This window comes from Ambystoma mexicanum, chromosome 5q, assembly GCF_040938575.1.
Source record: "Ambystoma mexicanum isolate Mex_15411 chromosome 5q, UKY_AmexF1_1, whole genome shotgun sequence".
In the NCBI taxonomy this organism is placed as follows: domain Eukaryota; kingdom Metazoa; phylum Chordata; class Amphibia; order Caudata; family Ambystomatidae; genus Ambystoma; species Ambystoma mexicanum.
This window is the reverse complement of record NC_090933.1, coordinates 1,350,840,140-1,350,857,086: the sequence shown is the minus strand read 5'-3', so window position 1 is coordinate 1,350,857,086 and position 16,947 is coordinate 1,350,840,140. Positions and strand designations below refer to the sequence as shown.

General features: G+C 48.7%; 1 protein-coding gene across 2 annotated transcripts in view; it reads left to right on the top strand.

The window, feature by feature from the left end:
• The first annotated feature begins 5,032 nt into the window (after nt 1-5,032).
• Nucleotides 5,033-16,947, top strand: part of LOC138498133 (GTPase IMAP family member 7-like) — a 272,213-nt gene continuing 260,298 nt past the window's right edge. For both annotated transcript variants that reach the window (XM_069622005.1, XM_069622007.1), the window contains exon 1: nt 5,033-5,122. In XM_069622005.1, the coding sequence (XP_069478106.1) occupies nt 5,120-5,122 (3 nt within the window). In that variant the 5' untranslated portion in view covers nt 5,033-5,119. The remainder of the gene's footprint in view (nt 5,123-16,947) is intronic.

The window sequence follows — 16,947 nt, the reverse complement described above, 5'->3', positions numbered from 1 at the left end:
GGCAGGCAGTTCGTCAAGCGAGGCTGGACAGACGGTTGCATGCTGGCCTACATGGCGGCTCTAGGTCAAGAATCGTTGTCTCTGTGTTGGTTGGCAGATTTGGAATGCTGGTCGAGCGTCTCGTGCAGCTTTAGTGACTGCAGCGTGACAACAGTCAGTGGTGTATCCGGTCGCAGTTCGAGGCCACTCCTATCTTCTTTGCAGGGCTTGTTTGCAGGCAACGGCCTTGTCCTTTGTTCAGAGACTTTCTGGCACTTCCCACCTAGGAAGCTTGCTGCCAGAACCCAGCAGGGCACTCTGTATGCTGGCTGGGTACCGGTTCTGGAGCTGCTGGACGGGTCCTCTGAGTCCAGCATCTCCCTCTGTTTCCTTCAGCCAGGCTCCAAAAGTGTCCTTCTTCTTACTCCTTTCGAAGTCTTCGGAGGATCTGCCAAAAGAGGGGCTCAACACTTTTTTAAAGCCAAATGGGCCCCAGTGATTAGTGCAGGCTAAGCCTGCCTTATTTAACCAATCCCGGTTCTCTACCAACAATCTTCTGTTATGCGTGAGGTCATAACTAGAGTACTTTGCAACAGGAAAGGTAAGGGGTGACAATATATACCACTAGGTCCCACCCATCTTCCTGTCTGTTGTGGATCATATTGTCTCTCTGGTTAATTGAGCTCTCTGTGACTCCTGATCAAAGCGCAGGTCTCCCTTGAAGTTTGTGGCGAGAAGAGACATTCTGTCTCCATCAAATCACATACTTCTTCCCTCTAAAAGGGGGTTGCACTGCAGGGGTTGCCTACTGTAAACAGTTGTCCCAGACATGACATTCACTGCCCTTCATAAAGGCAGTTTCTGCATCGTCTCCGTGCCAGTCCCCCGGCCCCAGCATCACACTAAGCCATCAGCTCCGCCCCCAGACATGTACAGACCGAAGCCGCTCCCGGAATAGGCGGAATTGACAACAATGTCAGGCGTAGCACGTTAGGAAGTCAGCTGTTCGGGGCAGGCTGGCAGGTACTTTACTCAATGCCTCATTGTTAGGCAGAATCCTGTGCAGTGCCCTTAGGGACCACTACAAACAATTGAGACTACAAGTGGTAATACAAGTTTACCTTTGGTACAAGCCTGTACTACTATGTTACAGTGGTAGCAGTAGTGGAGCAGCCAGGATTATCTCAAGAGTATATGAGCAGTAGCAGAGATTACACAAAGGGACCACAATTACTGTGACTCAAGCAAACACTGACTCAAGGTTTCAGGTACAAAATATAAGTACATTTATTTTTCAACTGTTTGTTATAAACACAACACTTCTATTAATTCAAAACCACACGTAAAATATTCTACAACCAACCAATTCACTTTGTACGGTATAACTTCAAGGTAAGTACCGTATGTTTTAACAGACTGGTGTTGTGAAAAAAAGACTTTACCGGGAATACAAATGTGATCACTTTTTGACAGTAATGACAGTTCGGTCTTACTAAACAAATGCGTATCCGCGGCAAGAAATGTTACCAGGGCAAAAACACACTTAGCACTTGAGATACCGAGAGAGAGTTGGGGGCAAAAATCATGGGCAATACTAGTGTCAAGGCAGACAGAATCAGAGAACACTCGTGGACAGAAATTCAAGAGGCCGGAGCCAGTGTCAAGTGGAACTGGGTTCCTGTTGTCGAGGATCACACAGTCGGACAGTTCACGATTCAACGTAGCCAGGAGTACTTAGATATTGTCAATGGAGGAAGCAAAAGTTAGAAGAAGGAGGGAAGATAAGGGCAAGCCTTGTAGGAGGAGAAAAAGCGATTCCTCAAGTAGAATACAGTACCTTATTCAATGAAGAAGCTGGTGCCACGGCAGTTGTTCCTGGTAGTTTCCTGCAGACCTACGGTTTCTGGAACTTCGGCAAGGACATCTGGAGGGGTCTGCACCACGCAGGGCTGAAGCCGGCAGCAGCGACGGTGTATAAAAGGTTCACTCCTTAAAAACAGGAGAGGCTCTTCAAATGGCTATCTGGACCACTACAGCAGTGTGCAGCGATTACGACCACGAAGAGGATCCTCTGGCTGTAGAAGATGAGCTGGTTATCCCGACCAGGCTCAAGGGAAGAAGACTCCGGACTGGATCTTCTCTGGTCGTCGAAGGGTAGATAGCTTAGGACTGCAGCAGGGCTTCACCGGAACGGGATAGTTGCAGCAGCTGACTTCTTCTCCGCTTCTCTTCAGTTCCTTGTAGTTCCAGTGGCGACTCTGACTTCTAGTCCAAGAGTCCTGCCTTTTATTTGAAAATCCCCCATTCACACAGCCTGGCTGTCAATCACGCAGCAGCAGGGGGGTTGTCCAGCCCGGACAACCACCTCCGCCAATCATGGGAAAGTGCAACTTGGGTTTCCTAGGATACCCTGTGCGTGGGGTGACTACACCCTTCCCTCACATTCAGCCCACCTAGACACCCAAGCGCCTAGACGAGGGCTTCTTGGCAGAAGCCTGCCAAAAGACAGCAAACAAAGAAGGCAGACGTGGTTTGCCGGGCAAAGTAAAACACACAAAGGACTTTAACAAAAAGAAATGGTGAATAAACCCGACCGGAGCCAAAAGAAAAAAGTATTTGGTAAAGTGGGTTTAGGTTCGAGGCTAATGTAATAGCCTACAACAATACCACGTTTATATAGTATAATCGCTGTAGAAAGGTTAGGGTAGATACCACTGCCACCAGCCAAGTCTAAATGTTGAAAGAGCGAAACAATGCTCTAGGAGGTACAGATAAAAAGGGCTAAGGAGTAACCCTTTCCAGCACTCCATGTAAGATGGTGTGTACTGGATCTGTGGTTAATTTGACTAAGTAAAGTTAATGGTAACTTTACCCTTTTCTGGGGGACGGTAGTCAGCCTCAGAAATGGAGTCAGTGGGAAGTCTGAATGACAACCCTGTGTCACTGCACGGAATGTGCTGTGCGACAAACAAAAGAAAGGGGTTACTGAAGGGGTGTACTCCAGAGTTCACAATCACAAAAACAGGTAAAAACACATAGCAAAACACAAGTAAGAGTGGGGGAAAAGCTCACACTCTTACCAAGTGGAAAAAAGTAAACTCCAGAGATCCAGCAAAGCTGCTGAAGGACTCACTAGGTGGGGGAAATTAGCCATAGAGTGAGAATTCTCCCTAACACGCATTTTATGAATACGGATCAAAAATGAGAATTCCATGTTACGAATGAAAACAACGTTAACTGATATAATGAACGGGCGCCATTTTACGCCATTATAATCAATATAAAACTATATTAATACATAACAAAGTCAATAAAATGAAACAAGACAACAATAAAGGCCAGCCAATGACAGTCACCCGGCTCAGTCAGCAATAGTAACAGGTGCACGTATTTTCTCCAGCCATGAAGAGGCTTCCTGAGGATCGGATGTGGATTTATTTCCATCAGGCAAAACCAAAGTCAGAGTGTTGAATCTTTTCAAGAAAGCCTTTATCTGAAGAGTCTTGGCCCGCTCTTTCACTTCTTTAAAGATCTTTCTTGCTTCCATCACCTATTTAGGATAATCTGGGAACACATAGATAGGCTTGCCCTTATAAATAACATAACCCCTGATCCTGGATGCATCCAATCAATATTCCTTTCTCCTTGCCAGAGCAAATGTCACCAAGATGTGTCGAGTTTTTAAACCTGGAAGTTTACCAATCCGATAAACATGACCAATGTCACTCTCCAAAAGGGAACCCACACCATAGCAATCCTTAAATACCTGCAAAACCAGTGGCAACAGTTTTTCACTCTGAGGGTCAGAATGCTCTGCAACTCCCACCAGTCTAATGTTCCTTTCTAGCAGTTTTAAATCCATTTCCAAGCAATGGCTTTTCTCCTTCTGCATATCAGACATCAGGATATTGTAGGCCCTGTAGCTTCCAGCCATTTCAGATCCCATATCAGACGATTTCTTTTCCAGATCAGTCACCTGTGTAACCAAATGGGTAACCTTTGTATTCAGTTCTGCCATGGTAGTTTTAACTTCAGCCATGTCCAAGGCCACTTGACACATCAATTTGAACAAATCCTGAATACTAGGGTTCTCTTCATCCATCTCAGAAATGTGTTTCTGTTTTTTAGAAGTAGGATTCTCAGGTTCCAGGATATTTTTCTTGGAATTCATATCAGCAATGAAATGTCTTCAGGGAGGAGACCAGGAGCTGAAGGCTTAAGCTGCTTTCACCTTAGCCACCATTCCGGAATCGATACAAAAGACTAATTGAATGGCAGACAGTAGGAGTGATTATGGATGTTGGGCTAATTGGGTGGGGAGGCATGGTCAAGTCCAACCCTCCAGCACCTGGGGTACCAGCTTGCGTGCTGCTAGTGAGTGGAATATTCCAGAAGGGTAAACGCGTGCCAACCAATTATAGAGGGCCACGTAGCAAGAAGCCCTATGATTTGAAAGCCAATGAAACATTGTGTATTTTTATGATGAATAAGATGACTTGCACTAGGGGTGGGCATAGCTGTCCACCTGACCTTAGAGACCCAATCCCAGTCCAGTCCCCCATAGAAAGTATACTTAGATGTTCCTTTTAAGCCTACTACAATCCAGCCTAGGTTTTCTTATTTTGCCACGTAGTATGATGTCACGTATGACAGGTTTTTAGTATAAAGGTTATGTTTTTTATTAAATATATTGAGAATGCTTGGGCGGCGTCCATTGACACCCGTTGTACTCCCTGTTTTAGAGAATTGTTATTAAAACAGTTCGAGTTTTGCCAACGTCCTGAGGCGGTCTGATTATTGATGTACGAGTAAAACTGCATCCCATCCATCTCAGATAGCGCTACCTCATCTTAAAGGGCTTTCAGGTTCACTTGGTAGCAGAGACAGGATGGTTTAGGCCTGACTAGTAGGTCTTTAGTGGTTTCGGATAGTGGGACACCCTCCGCCCTTTAGCCGGAGGATCGTGAGGTTTCCTGTGGAGAGCGGTCGATATAGAAGTCGTACAAGAAAAATTATATAGATGGGACGGGTCCCTCTTTCACGAAATCCCTCCTGGTTTCCACAGGCGCTGAGCGGACTGAAGGCAACGGTGGCCGAATGGAAGAGGGGTCGATACCAAGGATCTTGAGCCAAAAAGCGAATGGTGAGTAGATTGAGGGGACTGGCAAAGTAAAGGGGATGGAATTGTGGTAAAATAGACAATTAACGGGGGGTTTGTTTAGTATATAAGCTGAGGAACGTCTAGACGAGCAGCATCTGTGAGACCCCAGTTACCTACTTCAAGGCAAGTTTAGAAGGAGTCATTTCAAAACCCCAAGGAGTTAAATAGAAATAGGCGGCACATAAACAGGTTTATGATAGGGAATGATTCAAACTCCTATCTGAGTATTTTAGGGGCTATGAGAACAGGAATACCATGGTGAGTGTGTGGAAAGTCGACTAGTTTGTATGTTTGTGTATTTTGTAATTGAAAAGAGGTGTCGAAGAGCGACAAGAGTAAAACTGGAAGGTTAAGGAAGAGAAAAATTGTCGGCGCCGATAGAACAGGTAGACTGAGATAATTGAGAAGTAGAGGCTTTGAGCAGCGAGTGTTGGAGCTCACTCATATTTGTTGTTTTTCTGAAACATATCTGTGTAACTAACGGTAAGTATTGTCAGTCAATTGAGACTTGTCACAATGGGGGATGTTATTCCACTGATGTATCTGGGCAGAATTCTGCCAAAACATGCATCTAAGCTTAAATAACATAGTGCGGAGTGGGTGAAGGGCACAGCAGATAAGATGTTCATGCCATGGCCACAAGGGGGATCACTGTCAAAGGCGGTTTCGCAACACATGACCACATACTAGCACACTGCATAAACAGGGAAGAAATTGAAAAAGAGGATAGCTAGTTTAGAGCTTTGGAAAATGTACCAGGAGGAGCGGGAGGACCTGCCTCCTGAGGATTGAATGCTTAATCAGTGTAGGGAGGAAGGTGCTGAGCTTTCTGAGCCCCTTCCTCGCCTGAAGTAAATGGCAATAGTACAAATGATGAAGAATTGTACCCATTAAGGAAACTAAAAGCGGCAACAGTAAATAGTAATCCGATACATTAACTACCTGCTTACAGCAGTGACGAAAGTCCAGAATAGACTAAAGGAAAGGAGGAGATCTTTAAGAACTCACAAGACAAGGAGGAGAAAAGTGAACAACCGAATACATCAGTAAATATAGAAAGAGAGATTAAGAGATGGAAAGGAGGAAAGGATAAAGCTGACGAGGTAACGCTTGTACAGAACAAATGGATGGGTGGACAGATATTGCGCATGCTCGATGGAAAGTATCGAGGAAGTTTGGCAAAGGGTAGATCAAGAAGAACAGGACAGAAAAGAAAGGAAACGAGAGAAATGATTGAAAGAAGATGAATACAAAAGAAAAAGCAGGCAGAGATGAGAACTGTTAGGCAGAATTACATGCAGTACCCTTTTGGAACACTACACACAATTAAGACTACAGGAGTACGCACAATCTCACCTTTGGTATAACTCTGTACTACACAGTTTTGTGGTAGCAGGACTGAGCAGTCAGGCTTATCTCAAGAGGGATGTGAGCAGTACAAGGTGTTACACAAAGGACTTGCAATCACAGTGGTTCAAACAAACACTTACTCAAGGTTTCTTGGTAAAACAATATTAATTTATCTACACAGTTAGTTAGAAAACATTCTACTAGTAATAAGCAGCTCAATATCACACTATAATACACTACAGTACCCAATCAATAAGTTTCTGAACAAGTTCGGCTCCCCTGAAGTGGGAGCAAAATGGCACTTCAGTAACTTTCAAAAGTGGTAAAAAGACAAAGGTTATAAGAATCAAACTCAATTACTTTCATAGGCAGGGCAAATAGTGTCAGTTCACTCCAAGAGGCAGTTCAATTCAATAGGTCTGGGCCAAAGGCAATGGATCAGTGTCTTGGATAGGATAGCACAGTTCTGGTAGTAAACGCTTAAGTCTTTGCCAATGTTCTTAGAAGTAGTTTGCATGAAAAAGAGTTATATGTCGGATTAGGAGCGAACAAGACTCCAAAGTTGGGAAAGTTTCACAAACTTTCACCGCAGCAAAGAGGATTTCTCTACCGCGTTTGCACAGTACCTTTTGAATGAAGAAAAGCTGTAGCTGAGGCAGTTGTTCCTGGCAGTTCCTACAGATCTCGCTGTTCCTGAGCCTCAGTCGTGTGGACAAGAGGGAGGACGTCAGGAGGTTCCTGCACTGCACAGGGACAATCCACAAGATTGGCGAAACGCCGGTTTAAGGTGTGAGTGACTTAAAGTCCACAAACTGGTATCGTTCTCACTGGCTATCCGGTTCTCAACTGCACTCTGAAGAAAATTCAACCAGTATGGAGATGGTTTACAGGTGGCGTGCGAGTTGGTTGTTCCCACCAACTCAAGGGAAGAAGTCGTCCTTGCTTCTCTGTCGAGGGAGTTTCAGGCAATTCGGCTTGCAGCAGGGCGTCACCGGGCAAACCAATGGTCCAGGATTTCAGCTACCGGAGCGTTTAAACGGGTCTCGGTCAGGGAAATCATGTTAATACCACTGCCACCAGCCATTCTGAGAGGAAAGAGTAGCTTTTGAGGGCTACATGAGTTTTCTAGGCATAGGGAACACTCAGTATTCCCTCCAGCACTCTCCTGTAAGGCAGTGTGTGCTGGGTCTAGCAATTTAAAAATACTAGCAAAGTCAATGTAACTTTACATTCACTCGGAGACAGAAGTCAGTCCCAGAGAAGGTATTTAAACCTTGGGAAGTCTAAAAGACAGCCCTGTACCACTGTACTGAGGGTGCTGTGTGACACACAAGAAAAAAATGATGCCTAAGGAGTTGTCTAACACTCCATATCCAAAGAACACAAAAGTAAAACACACATCAAAATACATGAAAGTGTGGGGGGAAAAGGCTCACACTCTTTCCAGGTAAAAATTAAAGTCCTAGAAATCCAGCAAAGTTGCTGGGGTTCTAAAAAGGTAAGGGAAATTAGCACATGCGTGAGAATTCTCCCTAACACTCTTCTCCCCCACACTAAGGGACAGGAGGATTTAATCCACTCCTGGATGAATCTCCTTACTCCTGTCAGTCAAACATCCTGGAGAGACCATCACCATTTTGGTGGTGACACCTTGACCTGTGCTCAATGGTGAAATCAAACCCTTGCAGGCTGATTGACCATCCCAATAGTTTAGGACTTTCCCCTTTCATTTGCATCAACCATCTCAAGGGTTGGTGGTAGTCTGATTCACAAAATTAGATCCATACAAGTATGGTCTGAACTTCTTCAGTGATAACACAATAGCAAAACATTCTCTTCCAATGGTTGCCCACTTTTTTTTAGGTTCTTTCAGCTTCCTGCTGATGAAGCAAATAGGGTGCTCTCTACCTTTCTCATCCAACTGACTCAGAACTGCACATATACCTGTATTGGAAGCATCTGTTTGTACAATGAAGGTTTGGTTGTAGTCAGGAGCTCTTAAGAATGGAGCTTGACAAAGGGCTTTCGTAAGTCCTTCAAATGCTTGAGTGCACTCCTCATTCCACCTGACCTTTTTGGGAAATTTGTGTGAGGAGATCACATCCAAGGGAGAAGCTATGGTCCCATAGTTCTCTATGAAGTTCCTATAGTAACCAGTAAGGCCTAGGAAGGCTCTCACTTGGGTTTGAGTAGTAGGGGTGGCCCAGTTTTGTGCGTCTTGTACCTTGCTAGGTATTGGCCTGATTTCACCTCCTCCTACCTCATGTCCAAGGTAGACCACTTTACTCTGACCAATTTAACACTTACTCACCTTTATAGTCAGATTGGCCTGCTCAGGAGCCTGCAAAACATATCCTAAGTGGTCAACATGTTCTTTCCAAGTATGCCATGCAGAAGTCCTCCATCCCAATCAGAACTTGATTAACCATCCTTTGGAATGTTGCAGGTGCATTCTTTTTTTAATAAAACATTTTATTGTTTTTCATAACAAGGTCGAAACAACCACAAAACAAGAAAGCAAAAACAAAAGAAAAGGACAGCAAAAGCTTTACAGAACAGCATCCCCCGTCAAAGCTCTGGCAAGTATTAATGTCACTGGCCACCATCGTTCCTCCCCCAGGCCTGCTCTCAAGCCAGTCATACGATGACTACCAGCGTCCGGCCCTCAGGGCCCATATTCTTCCCATTTCCCCCATATTTTGGATGCTTTAGTTGGGCATCCTCTCATACTGTAGATCCATCGTTCCATCATGGCACACGAGTCCATATCCAGTACCCACTGCTCCAAAGTTGGGGGTTCCGGGACTCCCCACTTTTGTGCAATGTTACATTTCATTAGGGCCGCCGCGGTATTCAAAAGCAGTTTCTCCCATTTATTGGAATCAGATTCATCAGGCACCCCAAGGACCAGGACCCGTGGGTCCAGTTCGATAGAGCGAGTGAGTACCCTAGACAGTTCTGTGCAGCAAGCGTTCCAAAAGACGTGGATCTGGGGGCATGACCAAAGGATATGAAAGAAAGTTCCTTCTTCCTCTCCACACCGGAGACAGTTCGGGTTTGTTGCCCTCCTCCAGTGATACAGGGTGGTCCTAGGGTAGTACAGCCTGTGCAGGATCTTAAGCTGCACAAGCCTCAACCTGGACGAGATGGCCACCTCCCGTGGATGCATTAAAACCTGTACCCAGTCCTCTAGAGCTATTTCACCCACATCCCTTTCCCATTTGGTCATTAGTCTCAGTAATTTGGGGTTAGCAAAGGATGTGATGGCGTTATAAAGGATGGGCGTGCATTTGGCGGGGATGTAGGCTGGGAGTATATGACGTTCTATGGGTGTGTAGTCGGGGACTATCTCCTCCAGAGGTATGTGGGTTCGCAGAGTGTGAATCGATTGCATAAAGTGGTACCGCTCGGTATTTGGCAGTTGGAATTTGTCCTGTAAGTCTTCGAACGAGATTAACTTCCCGTCCCTCAGGATCGCTTCTACCCTCAAGATTCCCGCTCTCACCCAGCGTGGCCACGGTTCGAACTTCTCTATTTCTTTCAGATTGCTCTGATGCCATAGGGGCTGTGCCGAGGTAATCTTGTTTCCCCACTCCACAAACACGTGTGCCTGCCTCCAGACGGCGGTGGTATGCGACCCAATCGTCGGAAGAGAGGGCCGCTGTGGGGATTGGTATAATAGATGTATTGGATCTGTACATTGCATGGCGTCCACCTCAGCCTTGATGTGAGGCAGTGCCCGGTCACCGTGAAGCAGGTCATTGACCACTATGAGTTGTGAAGCCCAGTAGTAGGTTTGGAGGCGGGGTACTCCCATCCCTCCCTCCCAGATAGATCTCTGCAAAGTGCTCAAAGCTATACGTGACTGGCCTCCCCCCCAGATGAGTTCCCTAAGAAGGTTATCTATCGGTTGAATTCAGAGGTGGGGATCGTAAGTGGGGAGTTCTGCAGGACATAGAGATATCGTGGGAGTGCCATCATTTTAAAGAGTGCCGCTCTGCCCAAGAGAGTCAGGGGGAGAAGCTTCCAGTGACGGATGTTGGCAGCAAATCGGTCAGTGATCGCTGGAGATTGTGCTTTGTGTAGGTGATAAGATCACTCGTTATCCAGATTCTCAAGTATTTAAAGCCGTGCCTTTCCAACTGATACGGGCAGTCCGCCGGGATGGCCTGTTCCCCCCCTTCACCGGGAAGAGTACGGATTTCTTCCAGTTAATTTTCAACCCGCTAAACTCCCCATAGTCCACGAGCATCTGGGTTACCAGAGGGCAGTTCTGAGTCGGTTCAGCCAGATACAGCAGAAGGACGTCAGCGTAAAGGGATATTCGATCTTCGTGTCCCTCATGCCATCTGAATCCCGTCCATGCCCCACTCTGACGGAGCCAGAGAGCCAACGGTTCAATCGCAAGGGCAAAAAGGAGGGGGGAAAGGGGACACCCCTGTCGTGTACCCCTACCCAGGGGGAAGGATCGGGAAGTCCACCCGTTCACTCTGACCTCTGCCTGTATGTTCGTGTATAACAGTTTTAACCATCCCAGAAAGCCCTCTCCAAACCCGATGCGTACCATAATTTCCCAAAGGCTGTCCCACCGTATTGAATCAAATGCCTTTTCAAAATCAATTGCTAAAAGGGCCAGTGGAGTATCAAGGATAGGAGCCTGTTCCATCACCAGGTGGAGTCGCCGCAGATTCATTCGGGTTGATTTATGAGGCATGAAGCCACACTGATCTGGGTGTATCAGGGTGTCCGCTACCGGTTGGAGCCGGTTGGCTAAGAGCTTGGCTAAGACTTTGGCTTCACCATTAATTAACGAGATCGGCCTATAAGAGGCACATATCTCCGGGGGTTTGTCCGGTTTAGGAATGGCTACAATGGTAGCCTTACAAAGGTCCTGTGGGAGGGAACCCTGGTCTCGGGCATTCAACAGCATCTGGTGCAGGGGAGGAGCTATGTTGTTACTTCCTAACTTCTGCCAGATTTCGATTAGGCCCCGGGGTTTTTCCCGATTGCAGTTGCGCTAGGGCCTCTGCTACTTCGGCTTCCCTGAGCTCGGAGTCAAGTACCTCCTTCTGTTGCTCCGACAGGGTAGGGATTCCTATGTTATCAAGGAGGGTTGGGTCAAAGGACAGAGTCAGAGCCTGATACAATTCTGCGTAGAATTGGGCAGAGGCCTCTCCTATGTCAGTGTCTGACTGGCATCTCTCTCCCCTTGGGGTGAGGATCTCCCGGACACATCGCCGTCCTTCGTCTCGCCTCTCCAGCCAGGCCAGCAGTTTCCCAGCCTTGTCCCCAACCTCATATATCCTTGCTTTGGGTTCCCAGTTGGCTTGTTTGGCATTTTCTAGCATAAGGTTCCGGAGATGTTCGGTGGCCCGTGTGAGGGAAGTGTGGGTCTGAGGGGTTGGGTCAAGGATATGGTCATTCTCCCGGGGGGTCACCTCCTTCTCCGCCTCGCCTATCTTCTGAAGCCTCTCCCTTTTCCTATTCACCATCCAGGAGAGTATTTCACCTCACAGCACGGTTTTATAGGCCTCCCATACCACCACTGGGTCGCTTTCGCCAGTATCGTTAATCTGGAAATATTCCGTCGAGATTTTCGTGTGGCGATCCACCAATTCCGGACAACCCAGATAATAGTTGTTCAGCCGCCACGTCCTGGGGGGGATCGTACCCTGCAGCCGTGTCTCCACCACCAGAGGCGAGTGGTCAGAGATTCCCCTGGGAAGTAAGTCTGCTGAGATTACTCTAAAAAGCTCAGGGTGCGGAACAAATAGATAGTCAGGGAGGCGTGGGCGCCCGAGTGGAATGAATACCCTCTGGTTCCCCGGTGCAATTCCCGCCACACATCACAGAGACCCAAGGCGGATGCAAAGTTGGATAGTCCCGTGGGGGCATCCGGGTTACGGTGTCTAAGGTGGGATCGGTCCATGGTGTTACACATCACATCATTAAAGTCTCCACCCAGAAACCACTTATCGGGTTGATACTTGCCCAAAAGGGTGGTCAGTTCCACCAGAAGTTCCTGCCCCAGACCCGGTGGGGAGTAGACCGAGACAAACCCAAAGCTCTCCCCCCGAGTGTCCCAAGGACCAGCACGTAACGACCCCTAGGGTCTCTCTCCACTTCTTGTGAGTCAAATGGGACGCGCTTATGTATAAGAATAAGGGTGCCCCTGGATCCTATGGTGTATCCCGAATGAAAGGCAGCCCTATAGTTGGTCAGCAGGAAGAAGTTACAGTGTGAACCTGCAAGGTGTGTCTCGGTAATCAGGGCCACATCGGGCGAGTATCTCTTGAGCAGTTGTTTAACTAAGCTTCGCTTAATCGCGGACCCCATCCCGTTCACGTTCCAGGTGAGGACCTTAAGGGATTTGGGACGTGTAGTCACCGGCAGTTGAGATTGGTCAGGTGCCATCTAGCAAGAGCATAAGAGGGGCTTGCGAGTGAGATATGGGGGTAGAATCCCGGTGTGTGCCCGTGTAGTGTAGAATCAACAGTGACTGGTGACTGAAATGCTGTTCGAGCGTGCTACGGTCCCGACTGACCAGGAAGCCGGTCACTCCCCGAAAACTACAGGAGTAAAGTGGCCCTGGGGTAACTAAAAACTCTTCCCAACTGTTCCCACCTTCCCCATACTCCACCCCAACTCGAAGTACCTGTCGCCCTAACCTTGCTGACATTCAAAAACAGTTTGGTGCCAGCACTAACAGTCCCAACTGTAGTTCAACAAAAAATAAGAGTTTGGAGGGGGGGTGGCACCCAGACGCAAGGGTATCAGTTCCCCGCTTACCGCCCTGTGGATATCCGAAACGCTGTGTGTGGGTCACCGAGGGCCTCCTGCAGTGTCGTACATAAAGTGACCGCCTGCCGGCTGGAGGGTGAATCCACATCAGGAATCAGGGCGGGCTCCATCATCCCAATCTCTCGGTCGGTCCAGTGGTGGTGGTTGGTTTGGTATTCAACGCTGCTCCGGTGGTTGTCTGGGGTTTCTGTCTTCAGAGCCTCGGGATGTCAACCAGTCTCCTTCGATGTGTTGCTCTGCCCAGCGCCATGCCTCCCCGGGGTCATCAAAGTGGAACGTTGTCCCTTTGTGATACATTTTCAGCTGTGCAGGTAAAAGCAAGCCATACTTGACACCAAGCGTTTGCAATTGTTTTTTAAGCTTTCCAGAGGATTGCCTCGCCTTCTGTACCTCCCTCATGTAGTCGGGGAAAAAGGCCACCCTGGACCCGTTGAAAGTAATCGTGCCCTTCGAGCATGCCAGTTGTAACAGTGCATCCCGATCTCGGTAGTTTAAGAACCTTGCAATCACTGTGCGTGGAGGAGCACCAGGCAGCGGTCTTCCCGTAGGCATACGGTGTGCTCTTTCTATAGAGAACATTTTTGAGAAGGATTGCAGGTCGAACAGTAATTGTTCCAGAAACAGTTCCATGCATGGTCCCTCCTCTTTTTCGGGGATGCCAAGTATGCAAACGTTATTCCACCTGGATCTTCCTTCGCCCTCTTCCACCCTTGCCTCCAGAGACTTGAGCTTAGTCGAGACTCTCTGGAGTTGTTGTTGCGTGGTATGTAAGCCATCTTCTGTATTTGAGATGCGCTGTTCTGCTTCTCCAGTACGTGCAGACAGTTTCTGTAAATCATGCCTGAGGAGGGACACATCCAGGCTTATTCTGTCTAACTTCTGCTCCATAGATGAGCGAGAGTCAGCTATGGCCGCCATGACGTTTTTAAGGGAGAGCGTATGCGTGGAGTCAGAGTCTCCAGAGGGCTGCAGTTGGGGGTCAGCGGGCTGCGATGGAGGGACAGTGTATTGCTCAATCCGGTTTTGCAAGGTGGGTTTCTTCGTTTTTTCTTTGCCCATGGTTGCCACTCTGATCCTCTGAAGTATTCCTACGGCGGAGTTCCTGCCCTCTGAACTTTCAGATCCTTCCCTGGGCTGATCCCCCTTCCCCAATGCACTGTTGGACCAGCGGCTTACTCCAGCAACCTGGGGAGGGGTGGTACGTTTTAGGGGGGGGGGGAATGCACACCGCCATTGTTACTTGTTGTCGGTCCGAAGCTGTCTGTGCTCCTGGGTGATTTCTCTGGCGTTGGCGCGTGGGGCCCCCCTCGGTGATGTTGTAGAGCGGAGCGTTCCAAGGTTAGGTACAGTGTGTTCGTTCCAGGCCCACTGCTTCTGTTGTAGTGCGGGGAAGGTCCCCGCAGGTATTGCGACAGGGTTAAGCTACCCTCCTTTCGACCTACCGCCCCGCTCCGCTTGGCGCTATTTCCGGTGGTGTGCCTGGGGTAGCCGGGCTGGTGCTTACTGGGTCACTTCTTACCCTTTATTTAGGCCTCCCCAGGTCAGCCGGTCTGCACTTCCCGCTGCGGTCACGGGTGGGCCCGAGCCCTGGACCCAGTATCCAGTCCTCCACCTCACTTCCGAGGGACCGGGCCTGGGTATTGTCACTCCACTCACTGCGTCCAATGGTCCGTCTTGTCCCTCTTTTCGTCAGGGCACTGCTAGATCCTCATGGAGGGGCGCCCTGTTGGCTCTCCAGGAGAGGCACTGTCCTGTTCTGCCTGCAGCTGTGTGTGCATTTCTCCCACTCCCAGGGATGGCCAAGCGGCCGCAGGCCTCCTTCAGCGTTCGGAAGGCTCCAGTCCTCCTCACTGGGACGGACTCCGCTCCTCTCCCCCCAGAGGCTCTCCTTCCACAGGAGCTCCCGGGACGTACCCAAAAGGCCACCGGGCACCGCGGGTCGCGGGTGTGGTGAGCCGTGCAGCGGTGGAGAGCCATGGCGGGTGTGCCGATTCCCCAGCCTACCTCGAGGGTGCGCCGCCACTTCTCTGCCCCCAACGCAGCCGGGCGTGGGTGTGCTCCTTCTGAGCCTGGGGGGCCGTGCCGGGGCACCCCCTGCAGCCCAGGCAGCTCCGAAGGCACCGCTCGGGTCCCAGATTTCCACACGCCAGGATTCAGGGCTGCCGGCACCTTCAGCCGTCAAACTTCCTGTGTGTACCCCGCGGAGCCTCAGCTTTCAGAAGGTCTCTTTGTTATACTGCTGGCGATAGTAAAACAGGCTGTAAATGCAGGATGTATAGAGCGGTGGAGGGAGCCGAGGAGACTCACGTCAGCATTGCCCCGCAGATGGCCACGCCCCCCGCAGGTGCATTTTTTAGTACAAAAGGCCTTACCTTAAACTGGTAGAGGCCTGCTGGGGTGGAGAATGCAGTTTTCTCATTGGCATGGTCTGTCAGTGCTATTTGCCAATAGCCTGAAGTGAGATCAAATGTACTGAGGTACTTGGCTGAACCAAGTTTGTCCACCAGTTCATATGTCCGTGGTATAGATGGGCATCCGTCTTTGTGACTGCATTAAGAGCTCTATAGTCCACACAGAATCTCATCTTTTTGGATCCTACTTTGGTACTGGTACAACTGGACTAGACCATGGACTGGTAGAGCATCTTGTTTACATCCTCCTTTATGTGGGTTCTTACATGATCTGACATTCTGTAACCTCTGCTTTTAAAAGGTAAACCGTCACCAGTGAGAATATCATGCTGGCCTCAAGGGGTCAAGCCTGGTGATAGTGAAAACAGGGAGGCAAACTGATTTAACAGAAACTTGCACTCCTCCTGTTGTTCCAGTGTAAAGGATGGACATACAATTGGATCCCCTGTTAGAGATGACATCCTTAGGAAACACCCTGGTAAAAATACCAAGTAGGGCCTTAACAACAGACTGAGCTGTAACAGTCCTCACAGGTATTGCTTCAGGATACCTAGTAGCATGGTCTACTGCAACCAGGATAAACCTGTTACCTGCAGAGGTTGGAGGGTCTAAGGGACCAACAATGTCGATTCCTACCTTCTCAAAAGGGACTCCCATCAGTGGGTTGGTGAGGCACCAAGTGTGCCACATTCTTGGCTCCACTCTTGTGTGACAGCTCCTACAGAATTTATCTACATCAGACCCCAACATAGGCCAGTAGAAATACAGAGAAAGCCTTTCCTTAGTCTTCTTGAAACTCAAGTGACCAGCCAAAGGAATATCATGTGCTAACTGTAGGAACTGGGGTCTGCTCTCCAGAGGCCCTACAAGCCTTCTGTAGTCCCCTGGGATAGACTCTGTCGCTTCACTGTAGAAGAGGCCATCTTCCCAGTACAACCTATGCTTCCCTGGCTCTTTCTCTTCCAGCTGGGAAGCTTCCCTGTTGTTGAAGACCTTCAAGAGTAGGACACTCTCTTTGGCCTCTGCTGAAGTCTGCCCTACAGGGTCCACCTTCTGCCAGTAAAGACTGCAGTTCAGGATGGTCTGCAGGATCCAGATCTCCAACAGATGCAAGGTCTTCTTCCAGCTCTGATTCCTCAGCAGCTGATTCAACCACTCCTGGTGGCTCCTCACACTCAGCCTCAGCAGGTGGAGGAGTCACAGGTGTGACTTTGTACAGTCCTCTCGGGGATGTCCTTGTGGGTA